Raw genomic sequence first — 14,900 nt, 5'->3', positions numbered from 1 at the left:
ATTCCTCCAGGAAATGTATGCATGAATTTTTAACTGGGCGTTACCATTCTCCCTGTCAATGGAGTTTGTCCCTACATACTCCGACACTCTCAGCACTGATTGGGACAGGTTTGGGCTCTGTGAAGGGGTTTACACTGACAAAAGGGAACAGTAACACACAGTTGTCGATGTATACATTTCTAGGAGTAATAACAGAAGAATGGCACATCAAAGAGTGCTAAGAAAAGACGCGTACGAATTTGTATCTATCTCATGCAACTATTTACTCTTGTCACAAGAGTCGATGTCCTCTATAAACGTATGCTGTGACATGTCTTCCAACCGGGTTCGGGAAAAGCTATAGGAGTTATAAAAAAAAAAAAAAAAAAAAAAAAAGGATTGAGCAAAAAATAAAGTACAAAACATGATTCTCGTTATCTGCCCAGGTCTTAAAATTAAATCTGGAGCTGCCCGTTTCCCTTTGGCATGATGGATAGCAGCAATTGAATAAAGGAACACTAATGGTCATAACAATTTGCAAATTGCAGGAATACTTTCCTTACTGAGCGGAGGTTTCCCTGCCGGGGCCCTGGCAGTAGTATAGTAACGAGGGTCGTATAGTAATGAGGGTCAGTCTCAACTGGTTTGCTTCCACAAAGTATAAGAATACGAGGCAACTTTGGTTAAGAACAATGTGGAAGCAGGACGAAGTAATGCTGTGTGTGAATAGGATTTAGGGGAATTTAAGGATTAAATTAAGCGTCCCCGTACAAAATTCATCACATATTAAAAAGATTCTCATATAAATTGTGTTTTTCTTTTTAAACTTTAGTGCTCTTTTGAACTGCTTAAAAGTGACGATCACCCGTAGTAACATAAAATCATAAAAATAAAAAAGTCAAATATAAATAGTCAGGGAATCCAGCGCCGTTTAAAGGGATATTCCATAGATGCAGGTCTAGGGCCCTCACCAGTCGGTGGAACAGGGTCCAACCACTTAGCTCTTTCAATAGACTTCAACGGAGAGGGTCACATGCAAGCGGATCCACCTCTCCATTGATTTCTATGGATAAGCTTCCGGCAGGAATAGGCTACTTTAACACTAGCGTTTACATTTTCCGGTATTGAGATCGCGCTAAGGATCTCAATACCGGAAAAAAAAGGTTCTGTTTTGTCCCCCTTCATTGTCAAAGGGGACAAAATAGAACTGAACAGAATGGAAATGGTCCAAAATGCATTCCGTTCCGTTTGGTTGTGTTCCCATACCAGAGAGCAAAACGCAGCATGCTGCGGTTTTCTCTCTGTCCTGAAATGCAGAGCAAAACTGATCTGGCGTGATCCACAATGCAAGTCAATCGTGGGCGGATCCATTTTCTCAGACACAATAGAAAACCGTTCCCCATTGACTTTCACTGGTGTTCATGACGGATCCGTCCTTGCTATGTTAGAGATAATACAACAGGATCCGTTCATAACGGACGCAGACGTTATATTATCAGTAACGGAAGTGCTTTTGCTGATCCCTGCCAGTTCAGGCAAAAACGCAAGTGGGAAGGTAGCCATAGATGGATAAAATTTAGGGGAACCCTGATTCCCAATAGGTGAAGGGCCCAGAGATGGGAAATCCTTAGTCAGGCAATTATGACATATCCTGTGGACATGCCATACAAGTTTAAGATGGGAATATCCCTTTAAGACTATTCTATAGAATGGACAGCCTGTTGGTCACGATAAGACCTGCAGGATCTTCAGTAAACTTCCTGAAAGCTCAGCGCTGCTGGCAGCAGTCAACACATCATCCATCACGAGACTGAACCTGGTATTACACTGCTCCGTCACATAATGGACGCACGTACCAGTCATCCATACATGATCATAATAAAGCAATGGATAAGGCAGATGATCTTAAATTAAATACTCTGAAGTGCTTTCTTGGATCAGAACCAGGACATCCATTCAGTAGACGGCCCTTATCCATACTCATTTAAGTTTGTGTCACAAGTGTCATGTCTCACGGTGTCCCTGTGCACCTGAAAGTCTGAGGTCACTTTGTGCTGGGCTTCCGTCACATTCTCGTCTTTCACTCTGAATTGTTTGGAGGAGGACTGATGCCTGTACAGTGCAATGTGCTCCACGTGGTCCTCTTCATCGTCAAATCCTACAGCAGTGAATTCTGCAGCAGTGTCATTGAAGCTGCAGAGAGGCAACGATTCGGTCTCAGTGCCCCCTTCTAATTGGCGGGGGCTGGGACTTCCCTGGTGTCGGGACAGGAGGCAGGAGGAACCTTCACAGCTCAAGTCCAGATGGCCGCCAATGGAAATTCTGGAAAGGTAGAGCTCCACCGTGTAATACAGGGACCAAAACACAGCAAAACAGCCGAGCAGCATGAGGGTCTGAAAAAGACAAAGTGAAGAGGAAACTACCGTAAGTAAATACATTACCAAAAAAAAATATCGTAATTAAAGGGGTTTGAATGAACTACTGACCTATTCTCAGGATAAGTAATTAGATCTCAATGGTGGTGGTCCACCCCTAATGATCACCTGTACCCAGGATGCCTGGAAGAGCGCAGCGGCCTCCTCATACTATACCAAGCACGACGCTGTATAGTGGCCGTACTTAGTAATGCAGATCAATCCCATTCACAGGACTGATCTGCAGGAAGGCTATATAACCGATGGACGTGATGTCACCGGACTGATCTGCAGGAAGGCTATATAACCGATGGACGTGATGTCACAGGACTGATCTGCAGGAAGGCTATATAACCGATGGACGTGATGTCACAGGACTGATCTGCAGGAAGGCTATATAACCGATGGACGTGATGTCACAGGACTGATCTGCAGGAAGGCTATATAACCGATGGACGTGATGTCACAGGACTGATCTGCAGGAAGACTATATAACCTATGGACGTGATGTCACAGGCTGACAGAGGCTAACCGATGGACGTGATGTCACAGGACTGATCTGCAGGAAGACTATATAACCGATGGACGTGATGTCACAGGCTGACAGAGGCTGTAGTGCACCTAGGGTGCTGCCTCTTCCAGCAGCTGATTGGAGGGGGTGCCAGAAGTCACACCCCTATGATAAAATATTGATGACCCATCCAGAGGACATGCGGTCCTAAGTAATAATTACACAACGCCACTGCTCCAGAGGAGACAACGCGTAGTCTAAAGACCAGGAAGTGGCGCCCGCATAGAGCACCAACTCCTCTACACACAGGTGTGGACTCCCACCGATCAGATATTGATGACCTATCCTGACGATAGGTCATCAATATAAATCGGCTGGACAACCCCTGTAAGTTTTGTTGTTTTTTTCTTTTCGCATTTTCACCATTTTCTTTCAGACTGAGCTGCAGAAAGGTCATGTGACGTAATGGAAAATGGCTTAGGGAAAAGGACAGCATCATGGCCCCTTCAAACAGCTGATCAGATGGGGGTGCCGGGAGTCAGACCCCCTACCAATCAGTTATTGATGACCTATCCTGAGGATAGTATTTGAAGAAGATGGGTCGGCACTGCGGTTTGCACATGTGCACGCGTCCAGGGAAGGCGTCCCACTAGTATATAGAGAAGAAGGACCAGCACTCACTTTCTTGATGATATGAAGAGACGTTTATTCAAGGCATAATAGCATCAAGAAAGGTGAGTGCCGGTCCTTCTTCACTATCCTGTGGATAGGTCATTAATGTTTAAGTTGTGGCGAACACCTTTAATAAATGTATGGTTCTAACTACCAGTCATTTGCTTATATAATGTCATGGACCAGAAGTGAATGATAAATGGGGGATACATATAATGGAAAGACAGAGTATTCTCCGCTTCTTGAGCGTACTCCTGGTATTGGCATAAAAAAACAGCATAAATAATCACTAAAAAGTACCTGTACCAGTGACAGCTCTGTCTGTATATTGTAATAGATGCCATTGCTGGGGTTACTTGATTAGCAGCAGGACCAGGAAGAAAATTAATCCTCTGAGAACATAGCCTTAGACTTCAAAATATACTAGGAGATCCAATGGGACCTGTCCCCTCTCCAGACATGCCTGTTTTAATAGCTACATGCATTCCCCATGTAATATCAGTTCTGGAGCATCTATTCTTATGACTATGTTTTGCCATTCCTCTATTATTTTTACTAGCAGTTATGAATGAATTGCCAGCAGTCTGCAGTAAGGGTACAGAGGGGTGGTAACCAGTTGGGGGGGTGTACCTGCACAGTCTGTAAATGGCAGCCCTGATTGGATAGAGCGAGTCTGTGCAGGTACACCCCCCCCAACTGGTTACCTCCCTCTGTACCCTTACTGCAGACTGCTAGCAATTCATTCATAACTTCTAGTACAAATAATAAAGGAATGACACAACATAGAAACATAATAATAGATGCTCCAGAATTGTTATTGTTATTACACGGAGAATGCAGGAAGCTATTAAAACAGGCAATGTCAGGAGAGGTGAAAGGTCCTCTTTAAATAGGATGTAACAGATAAGTGAACTAGAGCTTCTTTCTTTTAGGAACAGCGTCATTCTTGTCCACAGATTGGGCCTGGTATTGCAGCACAGCCCCATCTCATGTCCAACCTCCAAAACCCCCAACACTCCGGAACCCGTTGGGTGAAGAGTACCATTTGTTTCCACCACTCCGGACTTCCAGAGCTGCAGGTAAACATCTGCCATGGACGGTGTTCACGTGTCTCATAAAGTGTGCCCATGACTCCACTCTGTGCTGGACCATAGGAGATGGAGCTGAGCACCAACGTGCAGGTAAGTATGCCTCAACCGACTTCTCTAGCAAGGTGGGAGGTTCAAACTTGATATGGGACTGGACAACCCCTTTAAAGTGAATGTATTTGGTGGAACTACATAAGGAGTCTTACCCGCAGGGTGTTATTGGTGATTGTATAGCTGTCCTGTTCAGAAATCTCCAGTCCCGGCGGACAAGGTAGTGAGAAATTATCATTCAGAAACTGACCATCCTGTGCCAGTTCTACCAACCTGAGGATCAGAAAAGGCAATTTTTAAAGGACGTGCCCATATTGTGCTGCTTCTGTCAATATTAATATGAACAATACAGATTGTCACAGTGAAAAACGGGGAGGTTTTCTTATACCGTCTCACCTTCTTCTTTCAGCCACATCCTCAGTTGTCCATGAGGAACCATAAAGCGTTAGCTGCCATGTCTGGAAAACTCCTCCTTTAAGAGGTTCATCTCCTGTTGGAGAGATACATGTTTATTAGGGGAAGCAGGAGTACTCATCCTAGGATATAAAATATATAGGATAACAGACAGAACATCAAATAAAGGAAACCTGGTGATCAGCTCGTTTTACCCCTTAGACAGTCAATAACCAAAGTACTATCTAGGGCAGGGGTGCACAACCTGCAGCCCGGGGGCCACTTGAGGCCCTCGATACCATTCTTTGCGGCCCCAACCATCTGGTAACAGACATGTAAGTCTATGTCTTGTGGCTGCTCACATGTATTCCCCCATTAGATGGGAGTACTAGAAGTGTAACCAGACATTAATGATATGTACTGTAGGTTCATTATGCCATAAATATAGTATTTCAATTGGTAATACCCCTTTAAGTTTTATTGTTCGACCTTGGAATTGGTTCAGGCTGCCAATGTGGCCCCCAACCAAAAAAGGTTGTGCACCCCTGATCTAGGGGGGTTAGAGAGAAGAGCGCTCCCGCTGCCACCCCCAACTGGTGCTTCTGCAGCTGCAATCACAGGGGTCTGACTGGTTACAGCGAGGGACCGCCCAGGACTGCCAGAGGTTAAATATTACTTATGCCAGCTAGTGGACAATGCAAATGTAAAAAGCAATAAAAAGAGTCGGGTAAATAATTTTTTACTTGATATATTTGAGTTTAGAGAAGAATGTCGGCAGCATGCCCTTCCTATACCTGCAGTGCATCACCCTAGGGGAGGCTTACCTACATCCGTGACCAGAAGCCTGTAAGTTCCTTCTGCATTCTCACCCCAGCAGCGGACTGTGGAGAACGCCCAGTCGGTAAAGCCACTCGGGTCACTTAAAATAATGAGAATATTAGTTATATGAAGCATTGCTCTGTCGTCTATGTAAAACGTTGCTCCCCAGGAACCACCTCCCCATCACCCATCATCATACTCACGCGTCCATTTTCCTTGTGGCTCCAATGAGGGATGATATTCCACTTGGACAAAACAGCTGGACCTGCAGATTTCCCCTCCGTGGGTGCGTGATGGTCACTGTCACAGCGACATGCTCTAAGGTCCTCATGCCCGACAGCAGGAGATCAGTGGCGGTCACTAGGAATGGGAAGGAAAGGATTACTTTAAAAATGGAAGACCATGGACAACAAGCAAGAGAACAGTATAAAAATAAAACAAAAAAAAAATAAAATAAAATAATAAAAACCACAAAATTAACAAATCCCCATTTCAATAAACCATAACAGATTGCGCCCATCTGATGGCCGCTGGTCCATCCATATAATAAATATTGGAAGTCCACGATTATTTTAGTAGTAAAATATTATGTGTAGGATTGTTCCTGGTTGTGAGGGCTCATGCACACGAATGTATTTTCTTTCCGTGTCCGTTCAGTTTTTTTGCTGAAGTTACTGCGTGTGCATTCTGTTCCCATATGTCCTCATGTGCTTTCCGTAAAAAAATAGAACATGTCCTATTATTGTCCTCATTACGGACGAGGATAAGACTGTTCTGTTAGGGGGCAGCTGTTCCGTTCCGCAAAATACAGAATGCTCACGGACGTCATCTGTATTTTTTGTACATACAGTCGAATACATGAGCCCTAAGGGTTATAGCATGAAAATATATAATAATTAGAATAATATTATATCACACATGGCTCAGAACGCAATTCCATAATGCATTCAAATAGAGCGACAGGAACAGGAGGCGGTTGAAGACAGTCATTAATACTAACTCCTGCCTCTCTCCATAGGAAAGCTTTACTAAAAATAATCTTCCATTTAGCACTATTAAGACCACTTATGGAGCAGACCTGGAAAAATGTAGTCAACGTGACCACATGCTGTTGACCTTATGGCGTCCTGCTGCCACCACTAGAGGGAGCGTCAACATACTGTCAAACATGGGTTCTCCAGGATCTGGATACTGATCCACACAATGGGCCACCAATATCAGATTGGTGGGAGTCCGACTCTCAGCACCAGCAGCTGTTCGAAGGGCAGAGAATGAATCCGTAGTTAAAGGCGATGGCGTGCAGCCCCTTCAAACAGCCAATCAGTTGTCAGGAGTCAGACTTCCCACCAATCTGATAATGATGGCCTATCCTAAGGATAGGTTATCAATGTCTATATCCCTGAGTACAGTGTGACAGAGACAGAATGTAAGCACTATAGCAGACGCTTTAAAATATGACAGGTGGCATTAAAGTGGTTGTCTGGGATTTTGATACCGATAGCCTAACCTCAGGATAAGTCTGACTCGGGGCACCCACGCCAATCAGCTGTTTGGGGAGGCAGTAGCACTCCTGTGAGCACTGCATCCTCTTCCTAGGTTATGTTCAGTCACATGGTCTAGGCGCAAGTGAATTGACCTGAGCTGCAATACCAAGCACAGCCACAACACAATGTACGGCGCTGTGCTTAGTAAGCTGTGAGGAGGCAGCAGTGCTCACCGTTGCGCCGCAGCCTCTTCAAAAAGTTGATCGGCATGAGTGCCAGGAGTCGGACGACAGTGAGAATAGGCCATCAATATCCAAATCCTGGACAACCCCTTTAAGCTACAATGAGAATTATAAAGGAAAAACCTAAGAAAATGATACGTTTCCTAGTGTTAACTGCTAGTGACATGGGGAACACCGCTCTCTAGACAAGGGATTTTGTAGTTTCTCCAGTAGCATCCTTAGACCCTGTTCACACTTCTCTTTCCCACTCAGGTTTTTAAATTTTTCTGTTATATTATTATAGGTGCAGAAAAACTAAAACAGGGTGCCAGATCTGTCCTGACGGACGCAAAAAGTGCCTGACAATGGGATCTATCTGGTTCCACCATGGGGTCCGTAGAAAGAAAAGAGCTGCCTGCTGCGTTATCCTTCCCATCAAATAAGACTTCTCCGATGGACGTATGAACAGAGCATTAGCGCTCAAACGACCGTATGGGTACGCATCTGTTCCGCAATTTTGGACCCATTCATTTCAATGGGGCAGCAAAAGATGCTGATAGCACAGAGTGTTCCATTTCGCGGCTCCGGAAAAAAGATAGAGCATGTCCTATTCTTGTCCGCTGACAAGAATAGGCATTTTCTATTATAGTGGCGGCCATTTGCAGTCCGCAAATTGCAGAACACACACGCGGGCCGGTGCCCGTGTCTTGCGGATCCGCGAAACACTACGGTCGTGTGAATTTAGCCTTATCGGGAAGATCCTGATCACAATGTGAGATGATGTAACTGAATGCACGGAGTACAGGCAAATACAGCAACGCACAAGAAGAGCACAAACACTATACAAGTATAGCAGAGTCAGGGTACAATAAAGTGAGCATCACTGCACGGCAGATGCAAAAGCAAACTGGGACAAAGGGGCTTGCACGAGTGCAAAGGGTTAACCACCTGGTAAGGAAAAGTGCAGAGAAACCATGCGCCTTTCCCTCATATGCATCCTGAGCACATTAGCAGCCTCACTACTCCTCTCCTCCGCTCACACCCCCTCCTCAGCCCTTCTACTACTTGCTCTTTTCTCTCCCCACATTCTTTGCCGCCCAAGTCAGAAGCAGTAAACATTGCCTAAAAAGGCCTGAGACAGAAATCATGAGTGCAGCAGCTTGGCAGGTGCCCAGGAGGTGACCGTGCCCGCTGCTCCAAAACCAGCAGAGAAAGCTGCGCAGCAGACAGGAACTGGTGACGGGAAGTTTAGGGTTAATGTGCAGGCGATTGTTTTACAGTGACTGTACCTGTCAGCCATCATGAAGGATGACAAAGCGGCCTCTGATTTATGTCAAGTTTAAAACACACTGTACAACCCCGCGCAGTCCGACTCTTATTAACGGCGGGTTTTGCAACTTGAAAGGGAATTTTCCATGTAGCATTACACGCCCGCTAGCTTCTGATCGCCCAACATACCTTACTGGGTCGCCCCCCAGTGTAAGACTAGACTGAACTTTATCATGACCTATAAAATGCCAGTCTGGTACAAATAACATAAATTTGACCAGATGCCACGCGTTTCATTCCAAGAATAACATTTCTCAGTGAAATGAATAAGATCCACATTTCATCACCAAGGAAATGAATAAAGTCTATTATACATGGTCTGCAGCTTACAGGGAGTCTATTCTTAAAGGGAACCTGTCGCTATGAAAATGCAGTGGCGGCATGTTATAGAGCAGGAGGAGCGGAGCAGATTGAGGTGTAGTTTTGTGGGTAGAGATTCAGTAAAACTCGTCTTTTATTCATTTACAATCCTGCTCTTTCTAGGCACAGGAGTCACGTGGGTGGTCCGACAAAGTTACTGACGGATAACTCTCTAGGCTTAGTCCGCTGTCAATCACTGATAGGCCCACCTACTGGACTTAGAGAAAGAACTGAGATTTGAATGAATTACAGGTTTCAAGGAATTTTTTCTCCAGGGGTGGACTAGCCAAAGACCATACAGGGAAATTTCCTGGTTGACCAATGCCCAGGGGGCAACCGAACCCTCCTCACAGCCGCTCACAAGGTGTGTAACCATGTAATGCTCTCAGCATTAAATTAATGCTAGAAGCATCAGGTACTTATGCACCTGGCCAGCAGAAGAAAGTACCCTCCTGAACTCAACTGTGTCACCGCCCTCAGAACGGTGATCGGATAGTATTTTATGCTGCACTGTGGTATTTGGCTCTGCTGGGGCGGTATCTTGTGCTGCACTACAGTATTGCTGGCCCCGCCTACTTGTGGCTTGGGTTAGCACCGCCTACTTCTGTTGCCCCACCTTCCATCAATTTGAAGCTGCCTACAACATGGGGCTACTTTTATTTATTTATTTATTTATTTCTTTCCTGCGCCTCTAAGTTCCCAGTCTGCACCTGCTTTCCACACAAAACTATGTAGCAATCTGCCTAGCACAAAATTTGTAAGGGTATATTCCCACAACAGATTTTTAAAATAAGTCTACAAAAACACGCAAAATCCATTTTTTTTTTAAAGCTTTATTTGAGCTTTTTGTTCTTTTTTTCTGTGCTTTTTTATCCAATGGGTGTTTACTTCAACACAAAACTGCATTTTCAGCTCGTGGTTTTTAGAGTTTTTTTTACGCTTCCCATTCATTTTCATGGGAGATTCAGCGTGGACTCCACCCCAAGGTAGGTCATGCGGCTTCATTTTTCCACATGGAAAAAATACAAGTGCTGCTTCCCATGATGGATGTGAGGTCGTTTTGAGGTAGAAAGATGCCAAATAACTCAGTGTGAACTGGCTCTAACAGATCCGCTGTTATTCCGCAAGAGCAAAATCCAGAAAGTATGGAGTGGATTACCTTGCGGAAATTCTGCAGGTCTGCCGCAGGTTGGTCCCTCTGCAACGCATAAGGCTGAAATCCATGGCAGAAACCAGAGAAATAAATTCACATGCCGTGGGTTTAAAAAATAAGTTGTGTGGATTTTCTTGCAGAAACTGACCGCCAAGTGAGGATGAGGTTTTTTCTGCATGCAAATCCTCTGAAGAGTTAACGCCACGTGTGGCAACCCCCTTAAAGGGCTTCTGTCAACCCCCATTGTGCAATTTTCATTAGCCGACATTAGCTATTTGCTAATGTCAGCTGAGTGCAATCATACTTTTATCATATGCAAATTTCTTCACTACCAGCAAGTTGGGCGTGTACTTTCTGGTAGCCGCCGCTTCTAGACACGCCCCATCTCCTCTTGATAGACAGGGCCAGAGAGCGCTCTCCTCCTCCCGTTGGCCCCGTCAGCTGCTGAATTCCCGCGCCGTAACGTTCCTCGATTGCCAGCTCCTTCCTCAGTGCGCCTGCGCCGATTACGTCACACTACACCCAAAAGAGAAGACTGTCGATTATCGCTGATGCCGGCAGTCTTCTCCTCCGGGTGTAGTGTGACGTAATCGGTGCAGGCGCACTGAGGAAGGAGCTGGCAAGCTCAGTATGCCTACGCCGATCGAGGAACGTTACGGCGCAGGGGCGGGAATTCAGCAGCAGACGGGGCCAGCGGGAGGAGGAGAGCGCTCGCTGGCCCCATCAAGAGGAGATGGGGCGTGTCTAGAAGCGGCGGCTACCAGCAAGTACACGCCCAACTTGCTGGTAGTGAAGAAATTTGCTTATGATAAAAGTATGATTTTTACAAGAAATAAGCCACAGACAAAAGGTAGGACATGTATGATTGCACTCCGCTGACATTAGCAAATAGCTAATGTCTGCTAATGAAAATTGCACAATGGGGGGGGTGACAGAAACCCTTTAAAGCCGCTCCGTCACCAGGATCAACCCTATTAAACCAAACATACTGCCTGGTAGGGATCATCCTACTGATTAAAACTATACCTTTCTTTTTTCTGTATGCTAAATAGCTGCAAAGACGTGAGTTTTTATTCATATGCAAATGAGAAGTTCAAGCACCAGGAGGCAGGGCTGAATCCTTTGAGCACTGGCCTTTTTTGTACATTTGTCATGGAATAACTATTAATAAAGAATTTATGGAGAAAGATGCTGCCTTCACCTACTATCTGAACGTCCATCCTCGGGATAGGTCATCAATATCAGATCAGAGGGGTCTGACCCCCCCACCCTCTTCCGCCGACCAGCTGTATGAGGAGATGGAGCAAGCAGTGTGCACGTCCCGTCTCCTTCCTGTTCACAGCTGATTTGCCGTAGACAGCAGCAGTGAACAGGAACAGAGAAGGGAGACTGCACGTGCACACTGTGCGAGGTCTCCTCATACAGCAGACCGGCAGAGGTGCTGGGTGCCGGACCCCCATCGATTTGATATTGTAAAAAGCCCGGAGAACCCCTTTAAAGAAGTCCGCTGGTCTTGTGATATCTTATGAAATTCTGTTCATAGATAGGGATTACATCGGTCTGTACTGGCACTTTATTTAAATTGCACATATGATGTTACATTTTTGATTTTTTTTTTTTACTTATTTATATATATTTTTTGATTTCAAGTAATTACCGTAATCACTAGCACTTTTATCATTGTTTGGCCATTTATATTGGCACTCTGGCATCAACTACTTGGAGCTCTTTTCACTGGTTGTATTTAGAACTGTGCTGTGAGTGGAGGTACCCCTATACATTGATAGGAGACCTGCAGTCCCCTAGTTGGCGTTTTTAATGGATTTTAAACGGATTTAACAAAGATACACATGTTTTATTTATTGGTGTGCATCCATTTCTTAGCATGCACTTGCATCAAAGTATAGCGGACATTTATGCACCCTCTCAGTTATTGGCTATATTTGGGAGTTCAATGGCAGTGAAGCATGAGCGGTGTGCTCTCTTTCACTTTAGGGTCCCTATTGTGGAAATTGGGATGGGAATACCCCTTTAAATGTTCTTGCATTTCAGTTCTTGAGTGGGCGCAGTCCACATATGTAAAAGTTCCACTTGACACTATGCGGTCTATGCCGCTGCTGTTCAGCCGCACTCTGATCAGAATAATGATAAGAATTGTGCTCGTCAAGCTTCATTTATGAGGTGAGCTGCAAATGTGCCATTATAAGGAGTCAAATAAAAAAAATAAACCACGTTGGGAGCAAATGACAGGGTCATGTCACAGAGTTAAAAGAAGATCAGTGTAAGCTTCATATGGCAATTAACCACAGATACTGGCCTGTAAATCCACTGAGCACGGGCTCTGGACAAGTCCTCGCTGCACTGAATCCCTCATTTGCGAAGTGCAGAGATAAAGCTTCAAGTGAGCAGTCAGGACTGAGAATTGACACTCTGCAAATAGACTGATGTTTAACCCATATATCTCAAAAACAGCTGAACATTTTTAATGACGACCAATTGAAATGGATTTGAAATCAAAATGATTTTTAGCCCAAAATGAGTAAAATGCAACCGTAAAAAAATTGCCCCAAAAAGGTGTCCATAGCCTTTAAACCAACTGGAAAATTAACCAGTTGTTCCCAGTAAAGAAATGTTATTACAGTGCTGCATCTTTACATTCTCTTTTTTAAGCCTGTGGTTTTTATAAGAATCTGGAAACTCCAATCATTTATAAATCCTTTCAGGATATTGCTTATTTAATCCACTGAACAAAACTGTAGCAAAAAATACAGCAAAATACAATTTTCTGCTGGGTATTAACAAGGCAAGTACAGTTAGTGATCTCCCTTGTAGAAGCGCCGCACGGCTCTGCACTCTGTAAAGTGTCTAATATTTGGATTCAGTTCAGGGTTAACTGTATTCTAGATGCATCCAAATCCATGAAAAAGTCCTGGAAATGAGTCAAATCCTACAGTCAAATAGAGATTATAAGCAAAGTCTTGCAAACCGAAGACGGTTCTGGAAAGCCTCATTGGCACAGGGTATTATTATATTCAGCAACTTTTATCAACATGGTCAATTTAGGAAATCACTGCTATTTTATGAAGGCTGGGTGGGTAATAAATCTGAAGTTATTTTCTCTCCATGCGCAGTCACATACCATGCTGCTCTAAACCGTGCTCACACCATAGTGCTTGCAGAACGCTGCATTTACTGACTGTTCTGGTGGTGTTTTTTTTCTTTTGTCAAAACTGAACAGATACAATCTCATGTTTTAGCAGTGAAAACAAAAAGTTGCAGATTAGGCTACTTTCACACTTGCGTTCAGAGCGGGTCCGTCTGGTATCTGCACAGACGGATCCGCTCCTATAATGCAAACGCTTAGATCCGTTCAGAACGGATCCGTTTGCATTACCATGAAAAAAAAAAAAAAAAAAAAAAAAAAATATTATTTTTTTTGTTCATGATAATGCAAACCGATCCGTTTTGACTTTACATTAAAAGTCAATGGGGGACGGATCCGTTTGAAAATTGAGCCATATTGTGTCAACTTCAAACGGATCCGTCCCCATTGACTTACATTGTAAGTCTGGACGGATCCGTTTGCCTCCGCACGGCTAGGCGGACACCCGAACGCTGCAAGCTGCGTTCAGGTGTCCGCCTGCTGAGCGGAGCGGAGGCTGAACGCTGCCAAACTGATGCATTCTGAGCGGATCCGCATCCACTCAGAATGCATTAGGGCAGTACGGATGCGTTCGGGGCCGCTTGTGAGCCCCTTCAAACGGAGCTCACAAGCGGAGCCCCGAACGCTAGTGTGAAAGTAGCCTAAATCGACATACAGGTGAAACTCGAAAAATCTGAATATCGTGCAAAAGTCCATTTATTTCAGTAATGCAAATTAAAAGGAATTGCATTAATGCAGCTTAAAATTTGAATTTTGTGAAAAGGTTCAATATTCTAGGCTCAAAGGGTCAGCTAATTAATCCATACCCCCTGAGCAAAGGGAACCTCAAAATTAGGGTTTCATAAGCTGTAAGCCATAATCATCCAAATTATAACAAATAAAGGCATGAAATATCTCTCTTTGCATGTAATGAGTCTATCTCATATTTGTTTCACCTTTTAAGTTGCATTACTGAAAGCCATTATAACTAATTAAATGTATTTAGGAATATATTTATAATAAAGTATTTTCAGTAATTTTATGAATTCCCAGAGAACCCATTAAAAGGGGTATTCCAGGATTTTGATACTGATGGCCTATCCTCAGGATAGGCTATCAATATATGATCGACAAGGGTCTGACACCCCGCCACTCCCATGCATCAGCTGTTTCAGAGCAGCTCAGGTACCAGAACTCGGCACACATTGTGCAGTGGACACAGCTGGTAACTGCAGTATTCACTTCAATGGGAGCAGCACCGCAGTTACCAGCTCCGTCTACTAC

At 44.4% G+C, this 14,900-nt stretch overlaps 1 protein-coding gene across 1 annotated transcript in view; it reads right to left on the bottom strand.

The window, feature by feature from the left end:
- Positions 1–1,153: 1,153 nt before the first annotated feature.
- Positions 1,154–14,900, bottom strand: part of PCSK7 (proprotein convertase subtilisin/kexin type 7) — a 57,025-nt gene continuing 43,278 nt past the window's right edge. Inside the window, exons 12-16 of the mRNA XM_040425869.1 lie at positions 6,131–6,287; positions 5,933–6,027; positions 5,112–5,205; positions 4,871–4,988; positions 1,154–2,372 (exon numbers count right to left, since the gene is read on the bottom strand). Coding sequence (XP_040281803.1) covers positions 1,950–2,372; positions 4,871–4,988; positions 5,112–5,205; positions 5,933–6,027; positions 6,131–6,287 — 887 coding nt within the window. The 3' untranslated portion in view covers positions 1,154–1,949. The remainder of the gene's footprint in view (positions 2,373–4,870; positions 4,989–5,111; positions 5,206–5,932; positions 6,028–6,130; positions 6,288–14,900) is intronic.

This window comes from Bufo bufo, chromosome 1 (genome assembly GCF_905171765.1).
Source record: "Bufo bufo chromosome 1, aBufBuf1.1, whole genome shotgun sequence".
Classification (NCBI taxonomy): domain Eukaryota; kingdom Metazoa; phylum Chordata; class Amphibia; order Anura; family Bufonidae; genus Bufo; species Bufo bufo.
This window is presented reverse-complemented; position numbering and strand designations above follow the sequence as displayed.